The sequence below is a fragment of the Sus scrofa genome, chromosome 10 (assembly GCF_000003025.6).
Source record: "Sus scrofa isolate TJ Tabasco breed Duroc chromosome 10, Sscrofa11.1, whole genome shotgun sequence".
NCBI lineage: Eukaryota > Metazoa > Chordata > Mammalia > Artiodactyla > Suidae > Sus > Sus scrofa.
In genome coordinates this window covers 63,729,845-63,743,490 of record NC_010452.4, presented here as the reverse complement: position 1 = coordinate 63,743,490, position 13,646 = coordinate 63,729,845, and the positions used below count along the sequence as shown (strand labels likewise).

At 45.3% G+C, this 13,646-nt stretch overlaps 1 protein-coding gene across 1 annotated transcript in view; it reads right to left on the bottom strand.

The window, feature by feature from the left end:
* Positions 1–13,646, bottom strand: part of ITIH5 (inter-alpha-trypsin inhibitor heavy chain family member 5) — a 76,151-nt gene that overhangs the window by 21,076 nt on the left and 41,429 nt on the right. The window contains exons 6-7 of the mRNA XM_003130820.4: positions 12,544–12,713; positions 11,733–11,849 (exon numbers count right to left, since the gene is read on the bottom strand). Coding sequence (XP_003130868.2) covers positions 11,733–11,849; positions 12,544–12,713 — 287 coding nt within the window. The remainder of the gene's footprint in view (positions 1–11,732; positions 11,850–12,543; positions 12,714–13,646) is intronic.

Genomic DNA, 13,646 nt, shown 5'->3' with positions numbered 1-13,646 from the left:
TACGATGACCCACCAAACAATCAGTTTAAAAAAACAAAAACAAACAAAAACCCAACATACCCAACTTTAGGAGCAAGGCAATAAACAGAAAGACCATTTATACTTAAAATAGGCGTGCCTGTATCACTGCTACACGTTCCAAAAAGTCGGGCGACAGACTAGTTTCAGAGAAGAACCCAAGACATTAAAAAATGTTACTGCACTGATGACAGTATATACGGCTACGTCACCTCGTAACAGAAAACGGTGATAACACCAAGCCCGGTCCCCTCTCTCCCCTCTCTGCCACAAATATCTCCTGAAACGAACCCACTATACAATTCATACTAAAAGTAAAAAAAAAGGTTAAGCTGTAATATAAGAAACATAAAGCATCAAAAAGCCGTCTCTGTCAAGTCTGAGGACGCTTGTTGAAAGAAACTAACACTATTTTTCTCCTGGCCAAAGTGTTGTTTTTAAAGGAAGCGTAAAACCGAAGAAGCTTTCTTCATATAGTTGGAAAATTGGGGCTGGAAGTCACTGTATTTTCCATTATTTCAAAACAGTTTAGTAAATGCTAAATATTCACTTGAAATTTCATGAAGAAGGAAGTGGAGGAAACAGCATTTCTTCGGTATCTACATTTAATGGCCACATGATCATAAAGATCATATTTCGGAAATGAAAGAAAATCATAAGGCTCCCGTATTAAAAAACACCTTACCACGTTAAGCTGTTATATTTTCATTTACTGTTTTATTTCTAATTTCAAATGCTCTGTTAATGCAGTACTGTGCTAGATATATCGCAACTCTGGTTCCCATCACCTTTTTTTTTTTTTTTTTTTTTTGTCTTTTTGCCATTTCTTGGGCCACTCCCGCGCATATGGAGGTCCCAGGCTAGGGGTCCAATCGGAGCTGTAGCCACCGGCCTACACCACGCCACAGCAACGCGGAATCTGAGCCGAGTCTTCGAACTACACCACAGCTCATGGCAACGCCGGATCCTTAATCCACTGAGCGAGGCCAGGGATCAACCTGCAACCTCATGGTTCGGGTTCGTTAACTGCTGAGTCACAACGGGAACTCCCCATCACCTATTCACTGAAATGTTTACCCAATCAACATATAATAATTATATGTCAACATATATTTAACAAAATATTAAATGGTTGTTCCTTCATAACAAGAGAAAAGCCCTGTTCTAGTAAAAATTCAGATCTAAATGCCAGTATTGGAGTTCCGGCTGTGACGCAGCAGAAACGAATCTGACGAGTATCCGTGAGGACCGGGCTTGATCCCCGGCCTCATTCAGTGGGTCAGGGATCCCGCATTGCCGTGAGCTGCAGTGTAGGTCGACGATGAGGCCTGGATCTGGCATTGCTGTGACTGTGGTATAGGTGGCAGCCGTAGCTCCGATTGGACCCCTAGCCTGGGACCTCCATATGCCACGGATGTAGGCCTAAAAAGCAAAAAATGAAATAAAAATAATAGAATAGAAATAGAATAGAATAGAATAGAATAGAATAGAATAGAATAGAATAAAAAAAATCCCAGCATTACTTCAGGACTGGTTCCAAAGAGTGAATAACTCTTTCGCTAACAACCTAACAATTTAGTTAACAACTAAATTCTGGCTAAATAAAAAAAGTCTGAAAGGTTTAGATGTTAGAGCATCTTCTGCAATATAAACATAACTCTATTTCATTTGTCTTGTGTTTGGATAACAATTATTCTAACTTGAGAAGCAAACTCCCTCTCATAGTAATGCCCTGGATAATGTTAAGATTCATCATCTAATGTTTTGACTTTGCTTTGACAAATGTATCAACTATTTACCCAATATGTCATCCCACATTTTTCTAAAGAGCTCTTGGCCAATAGCATTTTTTTGATTCTTTATGATGTATTAAGCACATCTATTTTTCATGCTTGATGTAGAAATAACTCAAGACTCAAAAGAGATGATTTTTTTCATTCCTGTTCATGTAAAAGGTTGGTATTTATCAGAATTTGCTTACATGGCTGATCCCAGATCGCTCACTCCGGCCAAGAACACAGCCTCAGCACCCTACTTGTCAGCTCCAGGGGGTGATCCACAGGGATGACTTCCTGCTCCAACAGGAAGTAGATAAGAGGATGCCGACCAGGACACGTTCCCCGGCGCTTACAGATCTTTGTACCTGGCATCCTTCACCCGCGTTGTGACACACCTACTGACCGACAGGACTGAGTTCTTTGTCCTCAGTGCCTGGTGTAGATTCTGAAGTTTACAGCATCCATGTTGGATTCTGGAGCCCCCGCCCAAATCTATAGATTCTATAGATTTTGTGGAGTGACTGACTGACTCTGACTGCCGCTGGACCCATTCAACCTTCCCTTATGTGTGTGTCTCATGATTCCCGTGTCCCTGGCGTAGGTCCACCCCCAGGCATGTGCCTCGACAAACACCAAGAACAGAAGAGAAAGATGTGGAGAGGCTGTGAAACGCCATGGCAAGTGTGAAGCAGTGGGACAGTCGTGCAAGAAGGACACACAGCACGTAAGCATGTGCAGACCGTTTCCACAAGAAGAGAGAGCAAGGGGAGCCACCCTCCCCCAGGCAGGACCCCTGGGTCTGTCACCTCTCAGTGCCGCTCCACTCTGAGAATCTGCAGCTTCCTTTGCTTTCTTACCTGCTCAGCTTGCACCTAGAGGACCTGTTACATAAACCTTTCCCACCAGGATGGTTTTCAAGTCCTCCAGTCCCAAATAATACAGAACCCCCTGGTTCCACCACCACTCACTCTCGTGTCATTCTCGTCCTGTTTTTCCCCACCAAGAATTCACGCCCCCTTTCCTGCCACGAACACTGTATATTCCATTGTTAGGGATGAGTTCCCACGTCACCTCCATCACTGATCTTTTGTCCACTACCACAAGCTGTTTTTCTTCCATAAAATTCTTTCCGCTATCCACGTGGCACATTGCACTTGACTGACGTGTGATTGTTCCACGTTTCTTTTCCACAGCCAAATTCTAAGCTCTTTCATTACAGTGACTTAAATTTTTTAATGGACATATACCTAACGTATCATATATAAATCACAGGTATACCACATAGGGATTCACAATTTTTAAATATTATGAACCACTGGCTATGTTCCCCCTGTTATGCGATATATCCTTGCGGCTTATCTTATATCCAACAGCTGTTACCCTTTCATCCCGTCCCCCTTCTTTGCCCGCCCTCCTTCCCTCCCCCCGCGGGGAACCTGGGGCTCTCTGTGCCTGTGAGCCTGCTTCTTTGTTACAGCCACTGCTTTGCTGCACTGTTGTAGATTCCACACGGAAACGCCATGCATGGAATCGAAAAAGATCATACGGTGTGTGTCTTTCTCTGATGCTTTTCTTGAACATACTCTTTCCTCTTGCTTCCGTATTATGCATGGGTGCTCTGCCTCTTTCCCCCTTCTCCTCTCGCCCACGGAAGTAACTTCTGAAAGATTCACTCAACTGTCCCCTTCTCCGAGACACATTCGTTATCCATCCGCACCCCTGAACTGAGCTCACGGGCACCTCCATCGTGCCAGGTGGGGCTCCACGTGTATCTGTATCACAGGGAGTCCTTCGCACACAACTTTCCACATGACTTTTCTTCTCTCTCCACCTCTTGGGAGAAAAAGGCTCTGTCTTACTTATCTTTGTATCCTCTACACCTAGTGCCTCTCCTATAGCGCACACCAACACGTCTTTCATTCTTGGAGAATCTAAAGTCTGGACTGAAAGCCAGGATGGGATCCGGAGGGACAGTGGTGTCCGAAACCAGAGAAGGAGGTTGCCGTGACGCCAGGCACCGGCAGCTCTTAGGAATCGCACCGGCTGCAGCATCGCTCAGGCCGTCAAGCAGGTGCAACCAGGAATAACAAAGCTTCCTGACACGCCTACAAGCGTATCCTCGCTGGGTATCTCATTTAATCCTCGCTGACTTAGGAGTTTATCTCGTTGTTAATTGTAGCATAAGTTTCCTATCGAACCCTTTACAGAGAAAGTCTGCTAATTGCCATCCTCACTGGAGAGGCTTAAGGGCAAGATATGGATGCCAGGAAGGGAAAGCTGGGCTTTGGGTTATGCCAGGACCATGCTTCCAGATGCCAACAACAAGCCTGCCCTCTGAAATAATAACGACGATGATGACAAGGATGACGACGCGGGCCTGCCCAAAGCTCTGCATTGCTCGTTCTTCCTTCCAACTACAGCCACGGAGTACCTTTGCTCAGAGATGCCCAAAACTTTCTAAACATGACCTCCCTGGGCCAAATCTTAACTGCCTCAATAACTATTTTTTTAAATGGGTGCCTCGAAATTATTTAAAATTATCCACATATTTATTGTTGGGGAGCACTTTTTTTTGAAGAGCACATTTTTTTAAGACAAAAAAAATTTGGATTTTACCTCGGGGAAACAGATTTTGCCCTCTGCACATCATTTATTTCCTCATATTCTGAGTCAAAAGACAGCAGTTCCCCCACTACCTTCTGTCCACAGCCCCAAGGCCCAGACCTCCGTTTTGCAATGCATTTCTTGAGACACACATCTGCCAGTGGCTCGGTCTGGACCAGGGCAGCTCAGGAGATGAGAGTAAATACTATCGACTGAATTCGTCTTCAGAGCCAACCCCAATCAGCCGTCGCTCTAGACCAGGAGTCAGCAAACCACGGCCTGGGGGTGAATCCAGGCTGCTCCCTGTCTTTAAGAAGTCCGGTTACATGGACCGTCACACACCCATTTCTTTGCTGTTGCAACAGCTGCCTTTCCACTCAAGAGAAATTGAGTCATTACAACAGAGGCCTGCGAAGCTGATGATGTTTGCTAATCTGTCATTTTTAGAAAAAAATCTTGCTGATCCCTGTCGCAAAAAAACAGAAAGAGGGAGGCTGAACATTCTGTTATGAACTGGAGCAAGGCTTTCAGGGGCTTACAGCAAGGCCTGCAGCCTGAAAAAGTCAGGCAGGAGGACCCAAGCCCTACACTGGCCATTTTTTATTGGCATGATAGCTACATGGTGCTTGCTACACCTGGAGACTCTCCAAATTTCTCAGACACAGCCTCACTTCATAAGCCTGCATCCCTCCTTTTCTTTCTTTTTTTTTTTGTGCTTTTGTCTTTTTCAGTGCCACACCCGCGGCATATGGCAGTTCCCAGGCTAGGGGTCAGATCGGAGCTCTAGTCGCTGGCCTACGCCACAGTCACAGCAACACACGATCTGCAACCTACACCACAGCTCATGGCCATGCTGGATCCTTAACCCACTGAGTGAGGCCAGGGATCGAACCTGTGTCGTCATGGATGCTACTCAGATTTGTTTCTGCTGAGCCACGACGGGAACTCCTGCATCCTTCCTTTTCTAAGCCTTCATTTGTTCAGGGAACTCTCTCTCTCCTCCAACCAGTTCACAACTCCCACTGGCCCTTCTAGGCTGGGCTGGCCTTGTCCAACATTCTTCTGGACTGTTTAGTGAACCTCAGGAACCCCCCTGCCCCCCCTCACTTAAAAGTTACTTTTCTCCATTCACTGCAGCACTATTTGCAATAGCCAAGACATGGAAGCAACCTAAATACCCACTGAGCGAGGACTGGATAAAGAAGATGTGGTACATCTACAAAACGGAGTACTACTCAGCCATGAAAAGAATGAAATAATGCCATTTGCAGCAACGTGGATAGACCTAGAGATTATCATATGGGAGTAAGTAAGTCAGACAGAGGAATACCATGTGGTATCACTGATATGCAGAATTGAATAAAAATGACATAAAAGAACTTATTTATAGAATGAAAACAAACTCACAGATTTCAAAACCAAACTTAAGGCTACCATAGGGGGAACCGTGGCGGGGAGGGAGGAATCAGGAAGATGGGAGTAACAGACACTGCATAAAATAGATAATTACCAAGACCGTGCTGCATAGCACAGGGAAATCTCCTCAAGAGCTGCAATAACCCAGATGGGAAAAAAGAATGCATCATATATACGTAGTTGATTCGCTCTGCTGAACACCTAGAACTAATACAATATTGTAAGTCAACTATACATTGTAAGTCAATAAAATAAAAAAGATTAAAAGCTACTTTCTCCGCATCAATGTCTTTCCAGCATCCTTCCTTTCAAACTGTTCTTCCAGAAGGACCGGACCACAGACATCTCTGGACCTCGTGGTCCCCTATGAGTCCTCACTCTGCAGGTCTGAGGTCTCCATCCTTGCTCTTCGCCTGTCCCACCCAAATCACAAAAGGGAAAGCAGCCTTCAGCCCTGTGCGTGCCCCACGCGTGCATAAAGCTAGACGAGCGAACACCAGGAGTTAACCTCACGCCCCAGAGCGGAGCAGCCTGCTCGATTCCCACAGCACCACCAGCACCACGCGGCTGGCTGGCACCTCCCTGGGCAGGTGACTTTGGCGTGCACTCACCTGACATGAGCAAGCACTCAAGCCTTCTCACCTCTTGGCATAAGAACAGGTAGAGCCTGAGAGTGCGAGAGCCAGTCTGAAGCTGAATCACGATACTGGGAAGAATGTTACGGAAAAGAGCTTCAGAGTAGGGGGCCTGGGGCTTGACCCCAAACTTTCCTACTTATGACTTTGGGTATTTCCGTGCAGGTACGTCACGTTCCTGGCTCATCTATAAAAAAGGGATAACCACGTCTCTTTCACTGGGCTGCCGGAAGATGAAATGAAAAAATCTATGTGAAACCCTTGGAGTGCTGGGGACCTGCTGATCACCCAGAGGCAGTAGCTGTTGTGCTTTAGAAAATGCAAGTTATGGTTAGCAATGTATGTGCCGGTGGGCTTTTCAGCAAAAGCCATTACCTGATACAGGCCAGGTACAGGGCTAGGAGCTGGAGTGTGTACTCTAGTGATCAAAACCCAGGGGGTCCCCAAATCCCTGGAGCTCGCAGATGGTCTTCCTATAAGGCGACACATATGGTGCCCCAATAGCACTTGGAAGCCCAGTGTTCGCAGAGACGCAGAGAGCCATGTCCCAGAGCATGAAGTGAGCCAGCGAAGGGGGCACAGGTAAAACGCGGATGCCAGCCCTCTGATCCGCCAGCTCACACTGGCCCTCTTTTGAGTTTGGGAACCGCAGCTAAGAAACACTGGGCTTGTTCTTTACCCTCTAAAAGTGCTGACCACATTCAAAGGAGAGGGAAGACAACCTTCCCAAGGCACGTGGGGATCTGGGGTTGGCACGGGATGGCACCAGTTATGGGAACAAGTTTGTAGCAGGTCATAGAGTGACAGACACCTGGTGACTCACATGCCACTGCTCTGCTTGCCAAAGGGGTGCTTCAGCCAAGCTCTTTCGGAGGAGGCGGAAGTGGTAGAAATTATACAGCTCAGGGGAAAGGGGGTGAGGAATGTGCAGACCCTGGTCAAGGAACCCTGTATTTAGGGGACGCCTATTGAGCCCAGTGTCCCCAAGGACACAGGTGTTTGCTCACACCAAGCCAGGCGGAGGCAACTAGAGGGGAAAAAAAGGTCTCCTGTGTTCACGGCTTTTTGTCCCCTTCAGCTCCCCCCTCACTGAGACGTCTTAGTGACCCCGCCTCAGAGTCATTTCAACATATCTGTCAGCAAGACCACGTGGGGAGGAAACGGAGCCAAGCCCGGTGCCAGCAGCTGCGGGAGATGCTGAAGGTGCCCGGGATGCCTAGTCCTGGCATCCAGATCCACATTCCCACAGGGATTAGGACCAGAACCAGAAAAGCCAAAGGCACACCGCTTCAGGCTCCCCAGGAACCGACAGAGTCCTTATTAAGAGCACAGCTTACCATTAAATGACCTTGCCATCTGTTATAGGTCGATGGTTCAAGTCCTCACTTGGTATCGTGACGTGCCCGAGACCGTGATAAATGCAGTGAAGCATCTCCGGCCCATCAAAGAGGAGAGGAGCTGAGACCATCCAGGAAAACAGGGAAGGAATGATTTTTCACATCCTTCCAGGGGACATGTGACAAATGTCTGATGTCGCCAAAGCCCTGTGCTTGAGGCTAATTTTCCTCCTCACCAGTGGACAGGGTGTTGTGTTCCAGATTCAACAGGGAGCCAGCTAAACTGTTCACTTAGAGAAGCTAAGGGCTGCAAACACACTCAGCTGTTTTCCAAACCACTCAAGGCAGCCGTGGGCTTTAGAAATTGCCTGGAGGGCTTCTGACATGTGCTTGGCTGGTGTCGGCTGGTTCTCTTGGAAAGCGGCCACGCTGTGGCGCAAAAGCCAACGGAGTGCATGCCAGACGTTCAGAGCCAAGTAAGGAATGGATGTCACTCTCCAGGAATGAAGGAAGGGGGAGAATAATAAACAGAGTGGCATCTATCGTTACCCTGGTCTTGCGCAAGGCAAGGAAATCCCGCTGCTGAGAGGCAGCCTTCTCATTTGGGTCTTGAAATGTCTAGGCGCTGACCTCGTGGCCAAGTGCACGTCTGTCACAGCATATGGGGACACCACGCCATCCCACCGTGACCTGCACTGAGACCCCACAGCCTCCTGGTTTGCTTCATGGGCTTCTGCGTCAGACCTGGCTTTGAAGCCTGGCCCTGCCATTTCCTTGCTGTGTTATCTGCCTTTGCAAAGCCTCAGTTTCTCTGCCAGTAAAATGGGGATGACACCCAAAGCATCGTAAAGGTTCAATATCCATTTCTTAAAATGATTTACATCTTTAGTAGCTCTTTGCATATTAAACTTCCTTCTTCATGATATAGGACTTGATACATTAAAGATATATGTTGCATAAATGTTTCTGTCTTTTGTTTGCTTTTTTTCTTTTTATTTAAAAGTTTAAAATTTTTACATAGCTAATGTTATTGATTTTTTCCTTTATAATTACTTTCATTGCTTTTAAGCTTAGAAAGTCTTTCTCATTTCAAAAGGCGTTAAATATGCACCTGTACCTATCTTTTCTTACACATTTTTGAATGTGGTTCATTTGATTACTTTTAACTGCTTAATTCATTTAGCGTTCTTAGCCTGGTAACATGTTTAAATGCTATAAAATTGGTATAGTCTTTCTGGAAAATGCTTTTGCAGTATGAATCAAAACCCACAAATGAGTTGGTGTTCTTTGCCTGACTTCTAAAAAAACCCTAAAGAAAATGTCAGAATTCCCATCATGGCTCAGCAGTAACGAACCCAACTAGTTTCCATAAGGACGAGGGTTCAATCCCTGACTTCACTCAGTGGATTAAGGATCCAGCGTTGCTGTGGGCTGTGGTGCAGGTCACAGATGCAGCTCGGATCCCGCGTTGCTATGGTTGTGGTACAGGTTGGTGGTTACAGCTCTGATCCAACCCCTAGCCTAGGAACCCCCAAACGCTGTGGGTGCAGCCCTAAAAAGATAAAGAAAAGAAAATGTTTAGGCAAGTGGCCAACACTTTGTAGATGAAGAGAGTCATCACGATTTAGGAAAGAAAAAAACCCAGAAATAACCTCAAGGTCTCTCATGGGTGGTGTAGAGAGAAAATGCCCTTCAACTGCACAGTCCCACACAGGACCCACTAGCTGCAGGTGGTATCTAAAATGAAATAAATTAAGTATTCAGTTCCTCAGATACTCAAGCGTTCAGCAGCCACATGGGACTGGTGGCTACCACACTGGAGAGCAGAGGTACAGAGCATACCGATGCTTCTAGATGTTTCTATTTAATAGTGATAAAACTAAAACCACTAAAACCAGGTTTTTAAAGAACATTTTAAAGCACTGGATATATTCATAATATGGTAGTAAGTAAAAATATCAAAATACAAAATAACTAATGGTAACATGAATTCCAATGGGTGGCAGCAACTTTAATCATAAATGCCTCCATCAAATTATGTTTTTTTTTTCCAGAGGAAACCCAAACCCCGCTCTCGTGAAGATTGTTGTCTTAAAGTGAAAAGAAAAAAAGATCTGAAGATTCATAGGTATATAGGAATATAATGAGACACACAGAGAAACCTAGCATGTGGTACCTACTCTGTAGCTGTTAATTGATTCAAGTTCTAAATGGGAATTATTATACTGGTCAGAGCCAAGGCCTAATTGAGAGTGTGTTCTGTGGCCAACAGAGGTCTCAAGAGAAGCCATGATGAGCCTTTTGACAATATCTATTATCCACCCACCAAAGTCACAAAAACAACTCGGCCAACAAGTGGCATTTAAGAACTTGGAGTATGTAAAGCAAAGAACTTTAAAGAGTACTTAGTAAATCTGGAAAGCTTGAAGCTTCCCAAATGACAGTAAATAATCTACCTCAATGAATGAATGCTCCACTGATATATGAATAAAACACAGGGAAATGGTACCTGCAAATAAAACCTACAGGCAATTCATATCCACTCTTCCCAAGGACAGTTTAAAAGGCTAAACAAAATGTATATGTTTTAAAATCCTTACAGTATCAGAGAGTTAACAAAACCGTGAGAAAAAATATCTGGAAGAAGATGAAAATTTAAATAGGTAGGCACAGCATCTAGGATTAATGGTCAAAAAGTTGAGGTTCAGAGCCCCCCAAGGATAAATGCTCAGGTTAACCCTCTACACTTGGTGCAAAACAGAAATGATACACCAGCTTTTGAAAGGGCCGCAATCTGGCTTTGAGCCACCTGGGCTGCCCAGAAAAATTTCAAGCCCTGAAAATGGACTAAAATGATCCCAGATTGAAATTCCCCAGATACCTGACAGAAACAACCCAAAACTTTCTCTAGGGGAATAGATCATGATCCGAGGCCTCAAGTTATTTCCACAATTTTTTACTATACTGTCTATCACACAATCAAAGATAACCAGTCACGCAAAGAAAGAAGATGAGTAATGATAAAAACAGCTAAGTGGCTCTAGAGTTTGGAAGTATCGGGTATCGACTGTAAACTGCTAAGTGGAGGAGCACCTGGAGATGGAAACAGAGGGATGGAGAGTGTGGATGAGGTTTGAGATGTTATTATCTTACCAATGAGACTACATCTGTATCATTCATTGATAAACACAGATAATGAATTAAGAAAGAAAATCGAAGAGATCGAATTTTTGATTGAATATAGAGATATTCGTGGGTCTGGCAACTGGTAGCTCTTTCTGTTTTCCAGAAAGAGTTGGAAACATACTATAAACATATTATGAAAGTGAGCTGGAAACATATTACAAATGCAAATTTCTGATATTTGTGATAACTATCAGAGGAAGATAAAGACTAGCCTTTTCCAGTGGTTTGTAAAAAAATGTAAGCAGTTTTAGTTTCAGGATCATTTAATTTTTCAATATGGACTACATGTTCCTTTAATGTCCCTGCATCCTTAGAAGTGCCCGATCATCCTACCTACTGTGAGATTATCAGTCCTGATTTACGAGATACAAGTCCTTCTAACCACAGGATAAGGGGGCTGCCAATGACCTTATTCCATTGTTCTCAAAGGACGTCATTCCCGAATAGACTTATTCCATCAACAGTCTCGCCCTCGAGGGGCCTCTTCAGTCTATTCCTGTCTCACTCACATTAAACACCCTCCCAGTGCCCTGTTTTCTAAACGTTTCTATAGCGCCCTGCTCTCCTCAGACCACCATGCTGAAGGGATGGTTAAGGTCAATGGCTTAACTGAATCAGTTGAGGAATGTTCCCTGTAGGCAGGAATAGCTGGATGGTAAAGCAGACATTTAGCATCAGTTGAGCTGTATTCCCTGGGGACATCACTGTCCCTGAGAAACGCTGAGAGAGCAAAGAATGGGCAGCCGGCTCTCACCCACCTGCCGGAGTTTGGCTCCCACCATGGAGGCACTGCTGTCAAGCACAAACACCACATTCTTGGGTAGAGGAGGAAGGTCTCTGGGGGCGAAGTAATGCACAAAATAGCCGTTTAGAACCTGGTGGAGGGAAAAGAAAGAAAAAAATGGTAGTTCCCAGATTAGGCAGGAAAGCTGACCTAAACAGACAGTCCATGGAACTTCCGAAAGTCAAAGACAGCAGGAAACAGAGTCGACGGCCAGATTCCACACGCAGGGTGAAAGCCCCTACAGTCCCGACCCTTCCAGCAAGTGGCTAATTTAATCTGTATAAGGATACAATCGTTCCTTAAAAGTGTATCCACTACATGGACAAAATCAGTTTGAACTACCCATCCCTTCCTGCCCCGTCCCTTGAGATCCTGCTTCCTTCAATGTCAGGTTTTTACGAAGCATCTTTCACGTTGAGACATCAGGACTGTGGCTACATCCTGGATGCGCACAAATGTGTTTTTAGATTCCCACCCTGACTCTGAAGCAATCTAACCCAGGACCCGTCTAAATTACAATTAAAGATGAGCGAAGTTATAACTTCATCTAAAACACCACGGATCACATCATAGGTTTCCTTCGCCTGCACTGGAGCAGGCGCTAGATCCCCACAGCCTCCAGCAGTGGAACACCACTGGTCTTCTCAGAGACATGCTTGGAGTTAAAACAAATTGCCTAAGAACCAGCAGCTCCCTCTCCCCTTAGCTGAGCACCGAAAGCCCTAGTTCTGGCTCTACTAACAGTACCAAGCACCTAACATGGAGCGGCAACGAGGACCCCTTACCTGGATGTCCCCAATGCTCTGTTCCCTGCTGACATCGTATCTAACGATGAAATCTCCCAAAATGCCATTCTGGGCAATCTTGGCTTGCTGGACCACACTGGGCTTAAAAACGACGTGGGCAAAAGTTTCGTTGTGGTGGATAACTGTAGAAGGAGGTGGCCCAGAATCATCTGCAAGTGAGATAGAAACATCATTAATAACTGAACATATAAATATTTTTCTGAAAAGAAGTAAGGTCTGTTTTGCCTGGACAGGGAGGGTTAGGTTGTATTTTATTACAGGTTTGTACTGATCACATACCACAGGGCACAAGACACGTTAGCTTATATTTCACCTCTATGTCTCCCCTTAAACTTTTTCTTAGGGAGTTCCCATCATGGCGCAGTGGAAACGAATCTGACTAGGAACCATGAGGTTGCGGGTTTGATCCCTGGCCTTTCTCAGTGGGTTAAGGATCCGGCATTGCCATGAGCTGTGGTGTAGGTTGCAGACGCAGCTCGGATCCCGCGTTGCTGTGGCTCTGGCGTAGGCCGGTGGCTACAGCTCTGATTCGACCCCTAGCCTGGGAACCTCCATATGCCACGGGAGCGGCTCAAGAAATGGCAAAAAGACAAAAAAAAAAAAAAAAAAAAAAAAAAAAGAATAAACTTCCTTCTGCTAAGGGCTTATTAGACAAAAGTCAAAGGAAGTTTAAACATTTCCTTCAAGAGAACAGACAATCCTTAGAGACCATTTAGGTGTAACCTTTACAAGAACCACAGGGCAGAACTAATTCTCCTATTTTCTGCACTTTTCAAGGGCAGGGGCTTCAGGAGTGACCAGAGAGCTAGTAAACAGGAAAGTCTGTTCTTGCAGAAAGATCGCTGTACGCAAGATAACATACTTCCACCAGACCTGTGCATCTGAAGGAGGAGCTGGGAAAATCTTGGGGGCACGTTGACAAGCGCCAGCCTCCAGCTCGAAAGCTTGATATCCGATGGTACCTTCGAACCATCAGATGAGGGAAAGGAGAGAAGCTGAAAACGGAAAGGTCCTAGAAAAAAAATGAAACTATGTTCTCTGGAGTCAATCTCACATTGGTGATTACTGGTAAAGCACCAAGA